Consider the following 22,799-nt stretch of genomic DNA (forward strand, 5'->3'; position numbering starts at 1 on the left):
TATTAGTGGCAACGCACGTAGCTAGCGACGCCAACAACGGGCAGACAGAGCGACGGACAGAGGAACGGACAGACGACGGACGAACCATCATTTTGGCTAGACAACGTCGCATTTAGCTTGGGGTTAAGTGTTTTGCGCTACCCTCGCAGCGAACGAACCCGTTAAAAGCTAATGGACTGATCGATACGAAATTGGTAAAAAAATAAATAGACTTTTTGATTGAGCGAATAGTTTTTGTTATTTTTTTGGCTGATCTTCAATTGATTGCAGATCTTTGTTGGATCTTTAATTGATCTTCAAATTTTGATCGGTGCTTAAGGCTTTCTTCTTTGTGCTGCTTATCAGCTGATCTTCAGCTATAAATAATCGCAAATGATCTTCAATTAATAAAAAGCATTACGATATAGTATTACTATAGCTCTGTTCTCTAGTTTGCAGTGCGATCTTCTATTGATCTCTTCTTCTATGATTTCATCTCGTTAATTCCAAAAGCTCCCAAGCTTAAATTTCCTTGCTGGCAGCCTCATTTCCTCCCACCCTCTTTCGATCTTTAGCTTCAGCAATTAGCTAAGAAACCTACTCTCCTGGTGATCCTCATTTCTGCAGCTCAAGTAAACTCTCATAGCTGATCTTCAGTTGCAAATACCTAAATTTCCTCTCACTCTCAACCTCAACTCACATTTCTCCAATAGATCCAATATTACTCCCACCACTAAACTGCATCTCTAGCTGCTCTTCCGTTCAGCCCTTCACTCCCTCAACTCCTCCAATTGCATAGGCTGCCTATTCATAGCTCTAAGCTCAGACAGCTAACTGTTCCATCACACAAGGTCCTCGGGCTGACATTGAAATGCAATGCAATGAGATGAAAGACAGACGCAGAGAGTGAGAGCGAGATCGATAGCGAGGGAGAGAGAGGGGGACAGGGAGGCTCTTACATAAATGCGACGCTGGCTAATTGGAATTACAAAAGAGGCATTAGAAAAAGCGCCACAACAACTGTCAATAGGCACAGCGGGCGACAGCTAAGACGGAAAGATAATAAATAAATGTATAGATAAATGGAGAATAAATAAATAAATGGCGATTGGCTCTACGCCGCACGCATGCGCAATGAGTGGAGGCTCAGGCCGTGCTCTCGCATGGCGGGGCGGGCGGTGGGGCGATGGGGCAGAAGTCGAACTTTGCTACAAAAAGTGTCGCAAAGCGCGCCAAATGATAAACGAGTCGCGCATGCAGCGCATCCCAAGCAGAGGCTGTTGAATCTCAATGGGAAATGGAATGGGAATGGGAGTGAGAATTGGAATCGGAATGGGAATGGGAATATGAATCGAAATGGATATGGCTATTGGAATCTGCGTATTGCACTCACCCACAAAATCACAGTGATGGATGCGACGCTTCTCCAGCTCCGGATTGTTGCGTCGATTGTAGCGCACGGTGCGCACGCTCATCAGGCTCGCGATGTGCGCCGGCGTCCCGGGCTGGTGGTGCGCATGCCGGCCGCGTCGGCCGCTGCTCGAGGGCGGGGGCGGCGGCGGCGGCGGTGCCGGCTGCTGGGCGACTGCATTCGCGGGCGTGAGGGTTGTGAGCGTGGCGGGCGTGGCAGCGCCCAGCAGCTGCAGCGTGGGCGCCGGACTCACCAGGCTGGGGCAGAGCCCGGCCAGGCCGTGGCCCTGCTGGTAGGGCGGCGGCGGGGTGCTGCGCCTCTGGGCCTGCGCGACAGCGGCGGCCGCGGCCACCATGGAGGCGCCTGGGCTGCCGGGATCTGAGCTGGGCGGTGTCAGTGGCGGCACGAACATGTGGCGCGTCGAGCCGGAGCCCGTGGAGGAGACGCTGCCCGAGGAGGAGGAGGCGGACGTGGCGGAGGGCGTGCTGGGCGCGGCTGGCGGGCAGAGCTGCAACTGTTGCTGCTGCTGCTGCTGCTGCTGTTGATGCAGCACATGTTGAGCTGTGGGCGTGGCAGTGGTGGGTGACGCTGCGGCAACAGCTGATGGCGGGTGTATTTGGTATTTGGTGTGAAAGGTCTAGAAGGCGAACGGGAACAGAAAATAGAAAGCTGTGCGGGAGCAACAATTGCTGGGATTCTCACCTGACTGCTATGCCAGCTGTAGCCGTAGCTGTTGTTGCCGCCAGAGGTGCTGCTGCTGCTGCTGCTGCTGGTGGCAACGCTGCTGGTGGTGTTGTTGCTGCTACTGTTTAGATATGCAGCGCCTGATGCGCCGTTCAGCTGAGATGCGTACTGTTGCTGATAGGAGGCAGAGTTGTTGTTGTCGCCGGCTGACTGCTTCGGGCTGTTGCTGCCACTGTGAAGATGCTGTTGATGCTGCTGCTGCTGCTGCTGTTGCTGCTGTTGTTGCTGTTGCTGCAGCTGCAGCTCAACAACATCAGCAGCGGGTGGCAGCCCGGACAGCGAGAGGCTGGGATGATGCTGGTACAAGTGTTGCTGCTGTTGCTGATAATGTTGCTGATAGTGTTGCTGATGTTGCTGCTGCTGGTGCTGCTGCTGATGGTATTGCTGTTGCTGTTGCTGCTGGTGTTGCTGTTGATGTTGCTGCTGCTGCTGCTGGTGTTGCTGTTGTTGTCGCTGCTGCTTTTCAGTTTTAATCTCCATGGGACTGAGCATTGGTGTCGAGAAAGTTTCGAGCAGAGTGTCATCTATTGCTTCCATTTTGACCTGCGGCAGCAACTGTTGCTGCTGCTGTGTCGCAGCCGCATTGTCGCCGCCATTGGCCACTGTGCTGCCGCTCAGCATGAGCGCATTCTCCGGATCGATATTCTGTATTGAGGTGGCAATATCGTCCCAGAGCGCGGGTCGCTGATACGGATCGTCCAGTGGATCGCCGAAGAGAGCCTCTTTGTTTTTGGTTTCTATATATATACATGTGTGTGTTTGTGTGTGTATGTGTGTGTGTGTGGTGGGGTAAAGGAAATCACTTTATAATCAAACTGCTAATGCCTTATGCAAATGATCGCTCAAACAGGGAATTATTAATGCAAACAAAGAAATCTCGCATATGCATGAAATTTATAAACAACCGTTCGCTCGATCTGTTTGGCTATATTTAGCCAAGACTCTTGCTAGCTGGCCAACAGCACAGCAACTCTCACTTGTATGATTATCATACAGCCTCGGCCCCAGCTAAATGTCTCCTACTGTAGCGCACTCTCAGTTCGCTGAGGCTGGTGCTCGGCAGACGCGCTCTGCCTTCGTTTAGGCTCGAATTTCAGCTATGAGCACGTTGTCGCGTCTCGTTTTTGCTATTGACTTGCGAGATTTCTCCATGCGTGTAATAATTGTATGTCACAGCATCTCCCTCTCCCTCACTCTCCCTCTCTCTCCCTCTCACTCTCTACTTACCATACAGATACTCCTTCTCGCTGCCTGCTGCTGCCGTCGTGCTGCCCGCTCCGGCGCCCGCTCCATAGCCCAGTGCCACATCGTAGGGCGCATCGTCGTAGAGCGGGCCACATCCATAGGCGGAATTCGAGTTGGAGTTGGGCGAGCCGGCGGGCTGCTGCTGCTGCTGCTGCTGCTGATGGCTCTGGTCGCTGGCATAGCTGGAGGCAGCCAAGTGCCAGGCATCTAGGGCGCTCGCACCACTCTCGCCGCTCTGCAGACTGTGGTGCAGATGATGCTGCTGATGATGATGTTGGTGGTGGTGGTGCGCATGCGCATGCGTATGCGTATGGTGGTGCGAGTGCAGGTGATGATGGTGGAGCTGATGATGGTGATGATGTTGTGCTGCTGCTGCGGAGCTGTTGCTGTTGGCTGTTTGGCTGTTGCTGCCGTTGCTATTACTATTGCTGCTGCTGTTGTTGTTGTTCGTGTTATTGTTATTGTTGTTGTTGTTGGAGGCAGCAGCAGCAGCAGCTAGCACTTCCAGCTCCACATCGGCCGGCTCAATCTTGTGCAGGCGTCCCACCAGCTCGTGCCGATAATCCAGTTCCGGGGACTGCAAACAGATCGAGAGAAATGCAAGAGACGAGTTAGTTTTAGTGTAAATTCTTCGTTATATAGCCACGAGTGGCGCAGGCGCATGCGGTGCGCGAGGCGTGGCAGTCTTCATAAATTTTGATTAAATTTTTATCGCCCGCCAACAAACACTTTGGGCCAACATCTCTGGGCTGCCACTTTACGCTTATCTTTATTTCAGCCGTTTTCTGCGCTTGATTTTTTATGGCGAGCAGCGCTTTTTGTGGGGCCCGTTTTCAATTTAATTTTCGTCTTCTCATCTCATTTCGATTCGAGTTTTGGTTTTGGTTTTGCTTTTGCTTTTGCTATCGGCTTGCATTCAAATTTGTTTTTCTAGATTTCTTAGGGCATTTCAATGCAAGAGTTCGAAGGTGCCTAAAGAAGCAACTGCTAGAAAATTTCATTAAAATATACATATTCTAAAAAAGGAGCAGAAAACACATTTATATATTTACGTAAATATATCTTCTGTATTCATATATTTTTTAATCGAGCTCAACAAGCCAAAAGTTTAATAAAATTCTCCTTTGTTCTCTATATGGATTATTATTACAAAAATTTAACATGGGCTGAGGTTTTTGCATTCCCTTTTCCCAGGCATATTACTTTAGTCAGGGTATTTACTAGGCGAATATGTAAGAAATATATCTCTATAGCTATATTTGTCTCTTCTGCAAACAATCTATACGAACTAGAACTTTACTAATCATTTATTAAGACTGTAGATCTTAGATTATTATCCATTTACCTATATACTTTATGCTTTTCATATGCCATATTACACTTTTACAAGTTAATTAGATTGTTTAGGGTATTTACTAGTCGTGCAGCTTCAGCTATTGCACACTTTGTTGCCTGCTTTTATTGTTGTGCACTTAAGTGTGCTAGCGCCTGCCGGAATGCAAGTTCGTTGCCTAAGTCTTTCGAATGCACGCGCTAAAAGAGATTTAATTTATGCAATTTCAGCTGTACATATCTATATATATGAATCTCTCTCTCTGTCTCTCTGCCCCTCTAGTGGCTTGACAACTGATTACATATCGATTAGTGCTCAGCGAATGTTGCTTTTCAAATTGAAAGAACTGCCAGCTGCCAATTAGATTAATTAAGTAGAGTTCTACTAGAGGCAACGGATAGGATAAACTCGATAATGATGATCTGTCGTAGCTGTTGCTTATAAGCGACTTTTCACTCGGCTAGCTGTGTAGTTCCTTTCGATCATCTCTCTCTTTGAATTTGGTTTATTTGTGGTCTTCAATAGTTTTTGTCACCTGTGGGTCTGTCAGATATTTATGGCCAACGCCAAGACAAGAGAGTCTGGGCAGCTTATTTATGGCAACACTTAACGTTGTTTAGGCACACATAATAATCATTTGGCAAATTAGAGAAACTTTTTTTCCCGGCTTTTCACATGCAAATGACGAAGGCACTGGCCATATATCACAGAGAGTTGAGAGTTGAGTTGAGAGTTGATCGGAGCCAAACTGAAATCTGACTCAATTCGAGAAATGCCCAGCACTGACTCACACACTCACACACACACACACACACTCACACACACACTGTCGCACAACAACCCACCAACGTAGTTCGTTTCTTTTTATGAGCTGAAAATTTACGAGCGTGGCAAATTATTTTGCCGCAATATTTTTGCCAAGCATTTTTCATTTTATTGGCTGCGGTTGATTTCGTTGTTGTTTGCATTTTTGTTTTTTTCGGCTTTAGTTTTTTGGTTTTTTTATTTATTTTTATTTCCATTTATTTTCGTACGTACGCCGGCACATAAACGAGAGTATTTGGAACGGTACTTGAAAAATGTTTGCCCGGCTCTGAGGTCAGCGTGGCGTGTGATAATTTTAATAGATTTCGCTCTGCGAATATGAGTAATAGACGTTGGCTGGGCACGGGGAGGGAGGGGGTGAAATGGGCAGTAGTTGGGTTGTATGAACGTTGAGTTTTCCTCGCTAGGCATTTCCACGAATTGAATTCGATTTTTCCAGCTTGCCAGAGGCGAGAAGCGTGGGCCGCATTTAGTGCGCTTCACACGCAAATGACCTCATCAAAATGCGTAACGCATCGCCCCGAAGCGTCGCGGAATCTTTAAGTGGCCTCTGCTGCTGCCGCTGCCGCTGCCTGGCTGTGGACTTTGGCAGAGGCAGCGCTGGCAACTGCACAACGGTACTAAAGGCACAACAGCAGCAGCAACAACAGCGGCAGCAACAAGTGCCTCCAGCTGTCTGCCACAGTCGCAGTCTGACATATTGACAACAACAACAAAGCAGCAGCAGATATACGAACCTGTTCTTTTGGGCTTTCGCTTTGGCCAACTTATTCTGTATGCCTAGTGAAATTATGTGCAGGTAATTTTTATTTATTTATACATACATATATATATACATTTTTTTTATTTTTTTATAATTCTTCCTCTTCATCTTTTTTGATAATTTCTTATACACGCGTACGCCAAGTTATTTTGTGGATATTAAAATGCCGTTGCCAGCTATCGGCAATCGGCAATAAATGGGCATTACGCACTCGACACACTCGAAACAAAAGCCATTTGCATAAATTGAGCAATCGAGGAGGAAGAGCTGAAGACAGCTAAAACCGTTCTCTCATATCTCCCTTGGCCAGGCTAGTAGTGGTTTATTGATATTGTTTTGGCCCATTTTGCCGAGGTGCCTATATAATATTTACGACTTAATGTTTAATTGTTATTTTGTGTTAATTTCTATGTGTAGAAATTCATTTTGTTTGCAGTTCACTTGGGCATATTTAGAATGCTGGATTCTTGATAGATTGTAGGGGGTGCTATCACTGGCTGTATAGAAGTAGTCTTACTTGATGTCTTAATGTTTTATTCAGGTTCAATGAGGCTTATATATCATATAGCTATCATTGTTTTTCATTTGCTACAAATATTTATGATTAAAAAAAAAAAAAAAAAAAATATTATATATATAATTTCAACAAAAATCTATTAAAACTCAGCAAAATTAAGTTCCCTATGATTTATCCCATTTTACATTATTACATATATATATATAGTATATCTATTCTGTAAACATATATTCTCTATGTCAACCCATCAATCAACTCTTCACACAGTCCTAGTAGATTTAGTATGCAAAACTTTTGCACTTTGTTTATGATTTGTATAGAAATAAAAAATAAATAAAAGGCAGAAATTATTTATGGCCGCACTTGAGTGTTTTATGTGTGCCCTATAAATAGCACTGGCTTAATTTATCTTGGCCATTTGGCGTGTGGGCGTCCATTTCTAATATCTATTCAGCATTCCTGCAAGGCATTTAGTCATTGAATTTATTATTTCCCGCAGCTCTGAGGCTTTTGTCATTTGCTTTTTCTCTCTCTCTCTCTCTCGGTCAGATTTTTTTTTATGGGTTATTGGTTGACTTGTTTATTTATTTTGTTTTTTTCCTGATAGTGTTGAGCCCATAGAGCATCGTCAGCTGGCCGACATTTACGAGCAGCTTTATGCGCAGCTGTCAAAAAATCGAAAACCAAATTTGAAAATGGCCAATTTTATGGCTCAATATAGAGTCCGAGTCCACAGTTGGAGTCTATTGTAACGGCCAATATGTATGTAGTAAAAATAAACAACAACAACAATAACAACAACAACGATTCATATTGTTATAATGAGAGAGGGGAAAGAATAAATATAAAATTGCCAATTTGACATCTTTTTTTACTCATTCTGGCATATTGATGGCTGTTAATAGAGCCGCGCGTCTTGGCCAAATTGAAAAGAAATGTTGGCCAAAACGAGCAGCTCTTTAAAATGCAAAGCAACGGTCGCTGCTGGAGGCACAGAGGGAACGAGCGAGAGAGCGGAGAGGGAGGGGGAACTATAGCAGCAGCAACAACAACAACAACAGCAACAACAACTTTAATGGTACATAAAATTTATTAATTTTTATAGACATTATTCTTATTGGTTGCTTGTTTCACATTTTGAGTAAATTTGTTTTTTTTTTTTTGGACTTTTTTAGCTTTTTTATTTTTTGGTATTATTTATGAGGTAGTGCAGAGTATATTGGCTTTAGGCTGTGTTGGGTCTGCCAGCGACTCGAGTTGTGATTGATATACTAGAGGTAAAGCTCGATAGATGTAGAGATTAGATGTATTATAGAAGTTGGGTGGGAGCATAGCAAAGAGGGCATAACTTGAAGCTATTTAACAGAAGATAGAGGCATTGACTAAGGTATATCTAGAGTATATGAATATGGTATATATATGAAAGATATAACGAGGATGTAGTTTATATTTGAGATCTACCAATGTTGTTGAATATGAGATCTATGAATAAGAGGTATTTTTGTATATACAAAATGGCTGAAATGATTGTAAGATATATATGACCTAGATACATATACATATGCATATCATATTCTAAGAATCTAGCTTTCATAACTACATACAAAATGAGCTTATATTACGAGTTGCTTAGGGTTTATATGGCTATGCTTTATATATATAGATAAAACATAAACCATCAAGTGCGTGCAAGGACTCTCACTAGAGACGTCGTTGAGCCATAAAACAGTTCTGTAACTTTAAACTGAGCTTATCTCATATCTAATGACCTTCTTCAATATTTAATAAACCTAAAAACCTATACGTATACCTGCAACAAGTCTATCTCACATCTAGAGCCAACTTCAACAAGTTCTACACTTGAATCATCCATGAGTTGCATACCTCCAGGGTATGCTCTAGCATGCCAATTCAACTCAATTTAAATTTAGTGAAGCGAGCATTTGGCAGTCGTGTACGCCCACTTCCCCACTTGTTTGTTTTTTGGTTTAATCTGAGCTGGTGCCAAATATTGTTGGCTTTTTGAGGTTCTTGACCACGCACGTGTGACTCTAAATGTGCGCCCGTTGCTGTACGTGTGTGTGTGTGTGTTGTTGTTGTTGTTGTTGTTGTTATTATTGTTGTCATTGCTGTTGTTGGCTTTGGCATTATTTAGCATATTTTGTTCGATTTTAAATGAAGTCACGTTGCAATCGTAAAGTCGATATTTATGTTTGTCATTATTTTTTATGCTCTGCTGCTTCTTCTACAACTTCTGGTTGTTCCTCAAGCTGAGGCTCTAACTCTGCCTCTAGTTCTTGCTGTTGTTGTTGTTGTTGTTGTTGTTGCTGTTGTTATTCATATCAATATTCTTGCTGCTGCCGTTGGCCATTATAATATACAATGTTTCTTTTGCGCCGCTTAACAAAAGCCGTTAACAACTATATTTCTATGTTTTCGTGAAATGCCAAAGCAACATGCAACCTGTTGCAGGCAAATGTTGCTGCTGCCGCTGCCGTTGCTGTTGCCGGTAATGAGGCAGCTGTCAACTCTCATAAAAGTCAACGAAATGAATATGAGAAGTCAGCCAGCCTCATTATGAGAAATGTGATTTTTGGCTTTGAGCTGCGCCGACTCTCTCTTTCTCCCTCTCTCTGTCTCTCTCTCTCTCTATCTGGCCAACACGTGCCATCTCGCTGTACATCATTTGGTTATTTTTTTAAGTAACTCAACGATCTCTGGCCATTTCGCTGATAAGATAAACACGCAACAATAAGTTTTTTCTTTTTTATTGTAGTCTAACATTAATTGAAGTCAAATCGCAAACAAAGAGAGCCACAAGGCAGAGGCAACATTTCTCCAAGTCTTTTTTGTTCACTTTGTGGATAATCGCTAAATAATCCGCTGGCTGAGTTGGGCCCCGGGGCGTCGCGTCGCTGCTGGCAATGGACGGCCACGAAACGGGGTGCAAAAAAAAAAATAAATAAATAAAATATTTCCTGAATTTTGTTAAATTAAATGAGTTTTCGTTGTTGTTCTCGTTGTTGTTGTTGTTGTTGCTGTTGTTGTCGCAGTGAAAGTTTCTAATGCAGGAAATGTATTTGACAGCCAAGAAACTTGAGAGTCTCTTACGGAATGCGTGCGTGTGTGTGTGTGTGTGTGTGTGTTGGTGAGAACAAGTTCGTTGCCTCAGTCTTTTGTTTGCTCAACCTGGCAAATATCCAATAAGATATACTGGCAATAAAACAAAATTTCAATTTGCTGACCCCCAAGCAACAACAACTGCAACAACAACAACAACAACAACAGCAACAAAGAATGCAGTTAACTTTTCACAAAATACGAAATACAGCGCTATAAACGCAGCTCATAAAATCAACAAACAGCAATGGCAACGGATGCTGCGCAGCTCGGCTCGTAAAAATAGTTAAACTTTTAATAAACAAATGAAAAAAAAAAACAAAAAATAGGAAAAAGAAAAGGAAAGAAATATGCGCATGACTCATAGCAGCAGCAACAACAACAACAAAAACAATTTGCATAAAAAATCGCTGGCAATCATTTTATTGGGCCGAGCGCTCGTAAATCTTCGACAACGAGTCAAGCCACAACTTGAGCCACAACAGCAACAACAGCAACAACAACTTGGTCTGACCACACAGTTGACAACAAAAAGAAGAAGAAAGAAACAACAACAACAACAAAACAGAATAGAGAAAATGTGGAAAACTATGCCAAATATGTTTTCCGCATTTTCTTCTTTTGCATACGCCCCAGGGACACTAACCGAAGCTGATGGCAGCGCCAGAGCCAGAGCTAAGCCCAAATCAGCATAGCAAATCAAATTTGGAACAGTAGTTGACCAACGACTCGAGCCAGCCAAAGAGCCAGGCTAAAGCCATAGCAGCAGCAGCAGCAGCAGCAGCAGCAGCTCCAACTGCAGCTGGGGCTTGGACAAGTGCAGCGCATGCTAAACATGCGTTTGGCATCGTTTCGTTTTCACTGGACATACGCAGACACACACACACACACACACACACTTAGACAACCCTTGCCCCCCTGTAGCCTCCATTGCCTTGCTTTTAAATGTCAACGAGCCAAACTTGCGGATTTGCAGTCAATTTTCTTGGAATTGAATTTTGTGTCCATTTGTGCCTAAGAGAGATTACATGCCCACTTTGCATGTGACGCTGACTGGGGCAGTAGCCAGTGTAGGTTAGTTGTGTGGGGGAGCGACACGAGCAGGGGCTGGGGCAGGGGCAGGCGGTAGCAGTGGACAGTTGGCACATGACTTTTTATGTTCGCGTATGTGGTGCAGCCTGGGCGTAGGATATTTATCTTCAAGCTGACTCCACACAGAGCAGCGAATGCTCGAAACTGTCGCCTGGACTCGGAATGTGATGATATGCATTGAAAGACATAATATTTGATGTGCATATAAGCTCTTTTATGAGCCATAAAAAAATAAATTATAAACATTTTTGTCTATTTAACTTATACTAATATAATAGAAGCTCCTATTTAAATGATTAAATAAGCATTATTATGTTATTATTAGGAAAATATTTGTAAATTCCCAGAGAGTGGATTATTTTAGAAAATTTAATAAAAATATAAAAGGTTTTTATATGCAAAAAAAAAATGTATATAATAAATAGACAATAATATATAATAGTATATATATAAACACGCATTAAAGAGCTTATATGCGTGCTTAAATATATTATTATATATTATTGTCTATTTATTAAATAATTTTTTTTTTTTTTTTTAGCATATAAAAACCTTAAAGAGCTTATATGCGTGTTTACATAAATTATTATATATTATTGTCTATTTATTATATACATTGTTCTATATTTTTAGACATATTGTATATAAAGTATTATTAAAATATTTTACAAAATATGTTAATATTTATTTAGAAAAGAAATATCAAACTTTAAGCAATTTTAACTTGACCTAAGTTATAATATTAAATTATATACCAGAATACCTAAACTTGAGCTGCTCTGTTTTGACTTTTTATATGAATATTGACTACAGAATCTACAGGATTATACATGTTAAATCTATTTATTTAATTATGTGTTTGAGTGTATATGTATTAGGTAATCTAACTATGTATGCATTCAGACCATATAAGGTATATTATATGTATGTATTATAGCTTTCTGCTCCCTGCTGCATTCCAGAGATATGCAGGCTCTTCATCTAATTCAGCTCCTGTTCTATTCCAGCTAAGCTGCGGCAATCTGACTGCCCAACAGCTCAGCTAGTGCATGTTCCTTTCCATGTTCTATGCCAGTTAAGCTAGGGTAGCCTCAATGTCTATCAGCTCAACAGCACACACACACACACACACACACACATGCGAGTGCTGCTTCTGCTGCCACATGCAGCTCAACAGCAACGTTGCTCGCTCGACTCTGCTGTGGCAGTCAGCTTAGCAGGCAGGCGTGTAGGTATTGACAGCCGAGGCAGCTACCTGTTGCAGCGAATGCAACAGCCGCACAGCAGTGCACCAAAGTGTTGCAATAACGCCAGCAGACAGAGCAGCAACAGCAGCAACAACAACAACAAGCAACAGCAATCGACATGTTGGGCGAGAATCATTTACACGCGAGCTGGGCAATGGGAGGCTGAGTTGATTTTGGTTTATTTGCGCTTGTCGCCAGCCTCATTTGTCGGCACAGCTGGATGCGCCTTATGGCACCTGCAACACCAACACCAACAACAACAACACCAAAGACCAGGCAAACAATTTGTAGCACGCCAAGTTGGTTTTTCATCTTTTGTAGAATTCTCTGCCTTGACACCTGGCCGGAGCTTGGGCACGACCTAGTCAAAAGTGAGCCCATCAATTAGGCATAAGCGACGGCCGCACGCTCATAAATATTTCATGTGCAGCGGCCAGGCGGCGAGTGGAAAGCCAGCGGAAAAAGCATTTCTCAGCCCAACAAGGTGTCAATTTGACATAAATGGCCCGCTCGGGCTTTCGTTTACATAATTAAATGAGCAGACTAGATCTGTGCGGTCCGCCTGGGTCCCGCTGCCCCCGCTGCCCCCGCTCCATCACTCTGCCACTCGCCCTCTCTAATCAGCAGCCAGATCGGGCTAGAAGGCGCTAAGTGTCGCGGCAAACAGATACAAAACGAATCGCACGCACAAATCTCTCGCAAAGGTGTTAAAAGAAAAGCATGCCAGGCAGTCGGCCGGCCAGCCAGTCGGCCAGCCAGGCGTTTATCTTGCGCGCTTTCTCGCCGAGACCCATTAAAAAATCGAAAAAAAAAACTAAAAAGGTGTAGAAAACTAGGCATGCTGCCCGCTCGCTCATCATTAGGAGTCAATGATCATTGCGTGTGGCTGCAGCTGCAATGGCGATGGAGACCCCAGCGATTCCATATGCCACCAATTCATCAAACTGGCCAAGGAGTGGCGCTTCACGTTGGCCAAGTTAAATGCCCTCGCGTCCTTAAGTCTTAACCTTTATGTTGTTCACGTGCCTTCAATTGACGTCATTCACAGCTGCCCTTTGTTGTTGCTGTTGCTGTTGTTGTTGTTGTCCCTTGTCAGTGTTTCTTTTTCATTAACGTTCGGGTTATTAACCACCTATTTTGTTTCTCGTTTCGCCCTTCTTTGTCTGTCCTTTACTCGAACGACTACAATTTTTTAACACCTTTTCAGTATATGCCGACAGCGACGGCAACGGCGACTGCGACGGCGACTGCAAAGCTGGCGTGTGCTGCCCTCGACGCGTGCGGCTCTTAAAACAATTTAACTATTAGTCGGAGGGTTTCTTTGTAAGAGGTTTTAGTTTTGCTAAAGAGCTGTTAAAGAAAAGATTTGAAACCTAACAAAGTTGAGATACTCTACCTTAGAGACTACCTTATCATACTAATACTAATATGTACTACTACCAAGTTATCTTAGATAGCTTAGCTGATAGATTTATATAGAAATTTTACACAAAGTTGTCCTCTCCTCCCTGGCAGCACAAGTGAAGCCCGACCGTTCGCCTCAGCTTTCAGTTTCACAATGCAAATCTTCGGCCCATTGGTGACCCCAATGATACTAGTGGAGAGTGTGCCAATTCCATTTGTTACATAAATGGCGAGGCTTCATTAACATCTCGGCTCTTACAAAATCATAATTCACTCACCTATGAATGTCTCTCTCATTGATCGTTGATCTCATTTATGATTCAGTCGAATGCCCTAATACCATATATCACAACTTTCATATGAACTCTATATTTGCATGTATGTATATTTATGACGTTTGTTCTATGCCATAACTTATACAGAAATGTAGTCTTATATGAAAAGATATCCATATATGTATATTTAAAATTATGCATATAACACTACTATATTAGATTTTTATTGTATTTTGTTTATGTTAGGGGTTTATACATAGAATATTCTTATATTATTTATATTTAAGAGGTACAAACATAGTAAATCTACTTTAGTTGAATGCTAGGTATTGATATATGTACATATATATTGTAGGAATATATGTATTTGTGTTAGATAATAGATAGTATTATAGTACAGTATATATGTCAAGCTGGATATATATAGTATATATTATTACTGCTATTATTTTCACCTGCATTACAAGGCTGACATATACTTAAGCCTCTGTTTGAGCACTCGGACTAGCATCTACTTATGCATTATTTATAAACTCGAAGCCATCTATCTTAACTCGAGTTGTATTACTCAGCCATTTAAGTGCATCTGTTTTGAGTGTGACTTTTTGCTCTCCAGCTGTCATTCATTATGCCACTAAAACGTATTAGCTGCTGCTGCTGCGTCGACTGCGGCTACTCTCAGAGTGTCATTAAAATCCCCCAGCGAGCGCATAAATCACATTTTGGCCAACAGCCGCGGCAGCGAGAGCCAACAATGGCTGCAACAATCGCTTAAGACAATAACAAGAAAATGCGTTAATCAATGCGAGCGGGCCAAAACAAACGCAGCGCCCAAACATGGTCAAATTAAAGACCAGGCCCCAAAGGAAATACCAACAAAAAAAAAAAAAACAAAAATTTGCGACCTGCAACGGCGACACGTGAGCGCCATAAATGGCAGCAACGTGGCGATGTGGGCGGGGCAGACGGAGGGGCACTTGTTGAATATTCGACTTCCTCATTTAACGAAAGCCCACAGCAACAACAAAAGCGAAGTTAATACACCTTAGCGAATCTGAATCGTACTTCATTAAGATGCAAAAAAATAAAATAAAAAAATAAAATAAAATAAATAAATAAGAAGGCGCAAACAAATTTTTGTGTATTTTTTTTATAAAAGTAACAAAATGAAACATAGCAAGAAAAAAAAGAAGTAATATATTAACAAAATATAATCCTCAAATATATTTACGTTTTGTTCACAACGACAACAACAACAACAACAACGAAAGCAACGAAAACGTTAATGATGCACATTGTTCAATGAAAACGAAAGCAAAACAACGAGAGGCTGCACTCAGCGGCGTCAGCAGGAGGGGATGCTGTGAGAGGGGGCTGGCAGCAGGGAATGCAATGAACGAAGGCTCAGCAGGCTGAGTTTTAGGGCTGCAGAAGCAAATATTTTTGGGAGCATGTGACTCATTTATGCATACTAAAATATATGTGTGTATGTATATATATTGTTGCTGATTGGTGCATTTGAACAATTTCTATTAGTAGTTCATTGCACATTTTTTATTGTTTCATTTATATAATGTTCAATATTGAACTAGTTCCGAATTGAGAAATGAACTAATTCACTTATATTCAATAGCTCCAACCGTTCAGTTTGATTTACTATTAATACAAATGAACTAGTTCTAAATTAGATAAAGAACTAGTTCATTTAAATATCCTACATATTCTATATATTGGCCGCATTTTTAACTATTCTGTGTGGTCTTGTATCAGCTGTCGCTACCTTATCCGAAATATGTTCATTACGGAACTAGTTCGTATGCAACTGCTTCTTAATTGACATTTATAAGGCCAATCGTTTAGTTTTATAAACTGAAATCTACAATGATTACCCATTTTTCACATGTGGAACCAGTTCATAAGAATCATTAAACTAAATAATACTTTTCGATTAATAATTGTCAATCAAATAAGTTCTTTTTGCAAGTAGTTCACTTCACAACTAGTTCCGTTACGAAATGTAGCTTGCCTGGAACCAGTTCAGTTCAGTTCAGTTCAGTGGTGGGCGTGAGTTACTTGCCTCTCAGCCCACTGACGTCAGGCGACAAACACAATTCGCTTGGCATCTTCAGCTCAACACAGGTGGGCGTCAATTGGAGCAGCTGCAACCGCAACAACAACAACAACAGCAACCGCAACAATAACAAAAAATGATTACACGCTTCCGGCTGGGGCTCGAGTTCGGCTTGCAGCGTCGCATTATGCGCTAAGCGATTGTCATTACAATAAATTTCGCATATTGTGCGCATAAATTTCGCACAAGCTTCAAAGGAGTCAGCAACAACAACGACAACGAGAGGCTGCAACAATGGGCCGCACAGCTGGGACATCCAAAAGTGGAGGCACAGTGAGTCATGAATGTTATGGACTCGCTGCTAACTGGGTCAAATGCTGTTGCTGCCTTTTTTTTTGGCCAAGAATATGCCACAGAGCGCTGAGGCAATGAGTCAACGTAACGTATACGCAATGTGGGCCAAGCAGACATCTCCCAGAGCAAGCGAGAGAGAGAGAGAGAGCGAGAGAGGGCGAGAGCGCGAGCTTGGTATTCGCACTGTGACAACATGTCAAAACTGTTGCCTTATCGACATTTCAATTAGCCGCTATTGCTAGCCCTGAGCTGCTGTCAGGCATTGCCAGTCGATGCTCGACTAACGATACGCGATACCCGCGGCACGATACACGACTCTGCGAGTCCACAGAATCGATAGCTGCGCCGCTGTCAAATTCGCTTGGCATCTATCTATTTGGTGTCATTTAGTTAACCTGGGCTAAATATCAAATGTGGCATATGTGTGTGTGTGTTTGTGTGTGTGCTGCATGCCATAGACTCGCATATGCAGATTTTCTGCACAAAATGCCAAATGCTCCTCCAGAGACAACAGAGAGACGTGCACATATGAGCCACCGCTGGCAGCTGCCTGCAATGTGGCAACTCCAACTCCAACTGCAACTGCAACTGCCACCGTTTCCAACTGTTTACCGTTTAGCTATTCAAAAGTCTATCGGCTGTCCAATTAAAACGTTTTTAGCCATTAATTAGTTTGATAAAACGTTCAGCGTGTGACATTCATAAATCGAGCGGGCAGCTGGCAGGTGGTTTCCATTTAGCACCAGAATTATGCGACCAAAGAATTTAGATAAGTCTTCAAAACTCACGTAAGTAGAATTTCAATACGAAATCAAACTTGTTTAATCACATCATTTAGACAGCATTAATTAACTTGTTTGCGAAGCTGAAGAGAGTATATATTGATTTATGAGCTGCTGCTCGACTCTGAATCCATTGAGGCTAGAGACTAGAGATTTGCTATACTTATATTCACTTGTATAGGTGGATTCTATTGTATAATTCGTCATCTTAGCCTTGAGATTAGCTAGGGTAGGTATTCGTTTGAGAGGAGCATAGTTACAAAAGTATTCGCCTAGCATCGATGCTTATTGAGGAGCAGATTAGCAGAGGCTGCCCTTCATTTCTGTTCTTTAATATGAACTGAGAGTGCGCTGAGATAGAGTTTACTTTCCTTGTAGGTGCCTCTAAGGTCTCTCTTTGAGCTTAGTTCCCTTTAGCAAGTCTCGAGTTTGCTGTGATTGGCGCAGCGCTTGAGCAGGAGAAAAGCTGTGGAAGTCTTCAGTCCATAGCAAGGCTGAATATGCTCTACAGCTGTGTATACCCAAGTAGATATACTCGATGAATGATAATGCCGATAGATGAGAGCCACTGCTAACTGCTAGGTATAATATATAATATACTCAGAGTACCACATTGCTAATCAGATTTTCATAGTTAAATCAAATCCTGAGCGAGCATCATGCAGTCAGTAATGTCCAACTGCAAGAGTCTCTCTTGCTTATCTCTCTATTTATCTGCCCTCTCTTTCCCTGCCACACTTAAATTTTAGTTTTTTATAGCTCATTTGGCAAAATTAGCCAAACAGCTCGTATGAAGTTCCTTTTCATGAGTCCGCCCGATGATTTATTCAAATGAGTTTAATTAGAAGTCCGAGTGTTTCTAATGACTGTATTCGCTCTATTCGCTGTATTCACATTCGCATTCGCATTCGCTTTTGTTTGTTTGTCAAGTTACGTGTTAAATGCATTTAATTTCGCTAGCGCCAGTGACATATAAATTAGCAGCTGGTCTCAACCTTGAGCGCGTAAATTCTATGCAATTAAATGAATTACGAGCGCTTAGACGCAACGCAAACAAATCGAATTCAAGAGATGCCGTGGGCAAACATTCGCGGCGGCAATTAATAAACTAAAATTAAAATTACATCGAGCTAAAACATAAATTATAAGGCTAACATATGTCTGGAATGCATTTGGTGTCTCTCTCCCAGCCTCACCTGGCTGCCAATTGCAATCACGACTGCAAAACTTTTTGTTTTCTATTTTCAGTTTTCTGTTTTGTTTTTGTCTGTTCAAATCATAGCTCTCGGTGGACAAATGCGGCATGATGGCTCCAGGGGACAGCGTAGCAATTACCTTACAAGCCAGCAACAGCATGAGGGGGGCGTACGGCTTGGGGGAGGCTGTGCATGTGCCAATGCCTGGCCATTCAAATTGGCCAGACAGAGACAGATGCGTGTGGGCCACAGGCTGACCCCATGGAACTCTGCCGTGATATATGTGACAGCTTTGACACTGGCTAACAAATAGCCACAGCAGCAGCACCACCACCACCACCAGCACCACCAACAGCAGCGAACAGGTTTCGCTTTCAGAGAGCTCTCTTTTTTTCCCCAATATCAATGTGTGCATGTAAAGTTGCCTAAAGATTATGTTAATGTCCGGTTTCATTGAGGAAAAAGCCACGTTGAGGGCATTTCATTCAGTCGCTGAGGCTATTGACGCAACCAGTTAACAGTTGGCGGTCGACAGAATAAACTCTATACATATGTATATAAAACGAAAACAAAAACAAAAACAACAGCAGAAATAGTAAAATATCTTATAGAATGCGCATAGATTCAGATTAGGAGCTCAATAAATCAAGAGAGCGGGGCAAGAGAATTCGAGTCCCTCTCTCTCTGTGTGTGTGTGTGTGTGTGTGTGTGAGGCATAATTTGCCTAAATTAGAAAATCGGTAACAAAAATCAATGATGCTGAAAATTTTCATAATAATAGCGTTAATAGGCATAATAACAACGGTGGCTCTGAGCCCAGCCAAATGGCCAAACAATGGAAACTATTGTGTGCGCACGGCCATGCCTCACAGAGTCAACTAATGGAAAACAAATTGTTAAATGAAATTGATATAGCTGCTCGATAGTTTCCGTTGCTGATGTGGGCCTAAAAACTGCTGGAGAGATAAGAGTGAAAGAACTGCGACTCTCTATGTGTGTGTGTGGAGAAATTAAAGATATACATATATGCATGTATGTATATTTGTGTGTATAGAACTATCACATAAATTCGTTTAGTTTATAGATAATATCTTCTCGTGGTGTTAAATGTTTTAGAATGAGGCATAAATTTGCTGTAGAAATCAACTGGGTTGACATTGGAAGTAGGCAAAGGGTTTATACATATGTATGTATGTATATGGGGAGTCTATATAAAGTAACTGTTTAAGTAAGGGCTGTCTTTAAGACGTTTAGAAATGTGATATTTATTAAAATACAGTTGACTAACGTAGATAGACAGATAATAATCGATATAAACATATATAGTATATATTATAATTCCCATTCCGGTTCTAATGCCAACATACCCAAAGCTCATTTTTGCATGGCAAAGTCTTATAAATGCTCAACACATAAATTTCTACTTTATATTTCCCATACACACACACACACAAACAAAATGGCGCATCCCACTTGAAATGTTTCGAGTGTTTTGCTCATTCGCCTAACTGTTGTACAGCCAGCAGCAATTGTCTTCCTATGTACAGCGCCCGCACTCATGAATATATAAGCACGCATACATAGAGGAGTGCGTGCGTGTGTGTGCGTCTGGCTTTGTATCTATTTCTCTCATTTTGTCGCCGTGACATGCGCAGTTCACGCAGCGCTGGCCGCTGAGCACAGTTAAGCACCATTGAGCAGCCGCCGTCGGCGTCGCTGCGACGCCATATTGAGCTGCGACACTACATAGTGAAATCCCCCCCTCTCTGTGGCACAGCAAGAGCGGGCGCACCCTCCCCGGGCGCCCAGCACGTTGCGGCTGTCGCCCAACCAGCGGGCAGCAGCAGAAAACTTTTTTGCAAGCGCAGCAAATCAAAACACATTTCATAGTTAGACAATAACAACAACAACAGCAGCAAGAGACATATCTACATACGCACGCACACACGTACACACAACCACGCATACATGTACATGAGCATATGCATAAGTGTGTGGAGTAAGTAAGACAAAAGTAGCGAGCGCTGCTGTGTTGTTGTATTTGTTTGTTTTCTGCCTCATCAGCCCCTCAATAGCAAAAACAAAAACAATAGCATTGCGATAAAAGCTGCTCACTGCTGCCGTTACTTTGCTTGGCTCTCCCTCTGTCTCTCGCTCTTCGCTGCCTTTACTGTTGTTGTACATAGTTGGCATGTGTATATTTATTTGTTGTTACTTTTTGCTACTCTTACATAGTTTGCCTGCGCGCTCTCTCTCGCTCTTTCCATCTCACTCTCTCTCCCGTCACATTCGTCCACAAATCGCCCTCAATTGCCAAGACGCCATTTGCCAGAGCAGCTACTCTCAGTCTCTGCCTCTGCCTGTGCCGCTGCCTCTGTCGCTGCCTCTGCCTCTGCCGTTCTGCTCATGTGCGCATGACGAATGACCGCAATTTGCGACAGTTTTTTTTCGCTGTTGCTTTTAACTATTTTTTTTTTTTAGTTTACATATCTTTGACTGATGTTATTGAGCATTTATTGTTGACTGCCTGCATATATCGACTCTTTATTGTTTTTTTTTTTCTGTTTTCTGTTTTCATTGGATTTGCTATTCTAATGATTTTATTTTCCTAAAGTCCATTTTGAGCTGAATGCAAATGGAAATACATTTCGTGTCTATTATATTCGATGGCAGGGGCAATTGTTAATGCTATTTATGTGAATAGATTTGTTACTATGAACGTTAAGGAAAAGCGTTTATAGTCAATTCAAAGTTAGCTTTTTATAGTGCAGCGAGCGAGACGAATCTAAATTCATTTAAAAATCACAAAGAGGTTAATAAGAGGCTAAGAAATTCCTTGAACTCATATGTAAAAACAAAAAGTTGATTTTTCTCACCCATTCATATTCAATTCGGACTCCCTCAATAAATTTTGATTAGCATAAAAACCTTCGCACAGCTATTGCATTGCAGCGCGAGGACGAAATTGAATATCCTGCGATATGCAAAGCAAAGGCAAACATAATTTGATGGCTCGCCGGAATGAAATATTCTCACAATTTCACGCTGAGCAATCATAACTCCATGCTCTGGGGTGTCCACTGAAGCTATTAAATGGCAATTCCCAATTTCTCGACAGAGACGGGGGTGACAAAAGGCGACAGGAAATGCGAAGCGGACCCAAAGCATATTGAGCATATTGAGGGCATTCTGGTAGCTAGGCATAAAACCAATTTCCGATCAAGCGCATAAGCGAAGGGCCAGCGAAGCCAGCGAGGCGTGGCAGAGCAGAGCAGGCTGAGGGTGAGGGTTAGGGTGAGGGAGCGAGGGGTAGAGTTGATAGCAAAAGGGCTACGCATGCGCAACACGTTGCAGTTGCAAGTTGGCGAATGCAGCGCACGCTGATCAATAAAATTTGAAGTGAAAACTGTTGAGCAGCGGTCAGCGCAAGGGGAGTGCAGAGAGAGAGAGAGATAGAGAGAGAGGTAGAGATGGGGAGTTGGGAGTGGGGGGTGCACAGGATTTGCGGGCAATTAATTTGTGTGCAGCAAAGCAACAGGAAACAAAATTCCAATTCAGATCAGCGTGGGGGAAGCGAGAGAGGGAAGGGGGGAGTTAACTTGACAAAGTTCAATGGCCAACGCAATGAAGCCGAGTCAATTCAGCCAGACAGACAGACAGCCAGACAGCCGACTCGCCAGTTCATGTTCATTCTTATTGACAGGGCCTATTAGTGGGTCAATTGCCGCCAAGATTTCGGGCGCTTATTTTTAGGCCAAGTGCGTGCTGCCAGCCTGCTGAGAGCTTGACTCTTTCATTTTTTCATTTTTATATACATTTATTTACTTCTGCTTCTTCTTCAGCATTTTGCTTTGTATTTTTCTTGTCTTTTTTCTCATTTTTTTTTGCATACTCTGGCAATTAGCGTAAGCGATCGATCAAATATCGCTGCGTCCATGGCAGACAGCAACAAAAGAGCCTCATTAATTGGTGATAAAACTTAAATAAGCAAATAATAAAACTCAAGTAATTTCTAGGCTCACACATGTGTGTAAGTGTGTGCGTGTGTGTTAACGTCTTGCTGTCGGCCAAGCTGCCCTATTGCTGCTTTGTGCTGGCTTTTGTGAATGAAACTTAAATGAATATTACAACTTATTTTTGTACAACAACAAAGTACAGGGATGACTCGTTTGATAGCTGCGTTGGGTATACTAAACAAAATGGCAGCAACTTGTGAACAGTTTGTGTAATGCTAGAGAACTTATGAATACATTACAACAGCTATCTGTGAGGCTATTGAATGGACTAAGAAATAGATTTGTCAGACTCGTGTTACTTACTTGAAAAAATTGAAATTAAATGGATGTGACTTTCTTTAGAGCTCATATCGTCATATGTAAATCTTCATCAAGTTGTTATAGCTCTCTCTCTCTCTCTCTCTCTCTCTCTCTCTCTCTCTCTC

The 22,799-nt window shown here is 42.3% G+C and overlaps 1 protein-coding gene across 1 annotated transcript in view; it reads right to left on the reverse strand.

Annotated features, from left to right (window-relative positions):
* The window catches only part of dar1 (dendritic arbor reduction 1), a 37,370-nt gene that overhangs the window by 6,901 nt on the left and 7,670 nt on the right, over window positions 1-22,799 (reverse strand). The window contains exons 2-4 of the mRNA XM_089259324.1: window positions 3,362-3,956; window positions 2,093-2,871; window positions 1,373-2,027 (exon numbers count right to left, since the gene is read on the reverse strand). Coding sequence (XP_089115450.1) covers window positions 1,373-2,027; window positions 2,093-2,871; window positions 3,362-3,956 — 2,029 coding nt within the window. The remainder of the gene's footprint in view (window positions 1-1,372; window positions 2,028-2,092; window positions 2,872-3,361; window positions 3,957-22,799) is intronic.

This window comes from Drosophila navojoa, chromosome 4 (genome assembly GCF_054131105.1).
Source record: "Drosophila navojoa isolate 15081-1374.11 chromosome 4, UAZ_NAV_1.0, whole genome shotgun sequence".
Classification (NCBI taxonomy): Eukaryota; Metazoa; Arthropoda; class Insecta; order Diptera; family Drosophilidae; genus Drosophila; species Drosophila navojoa.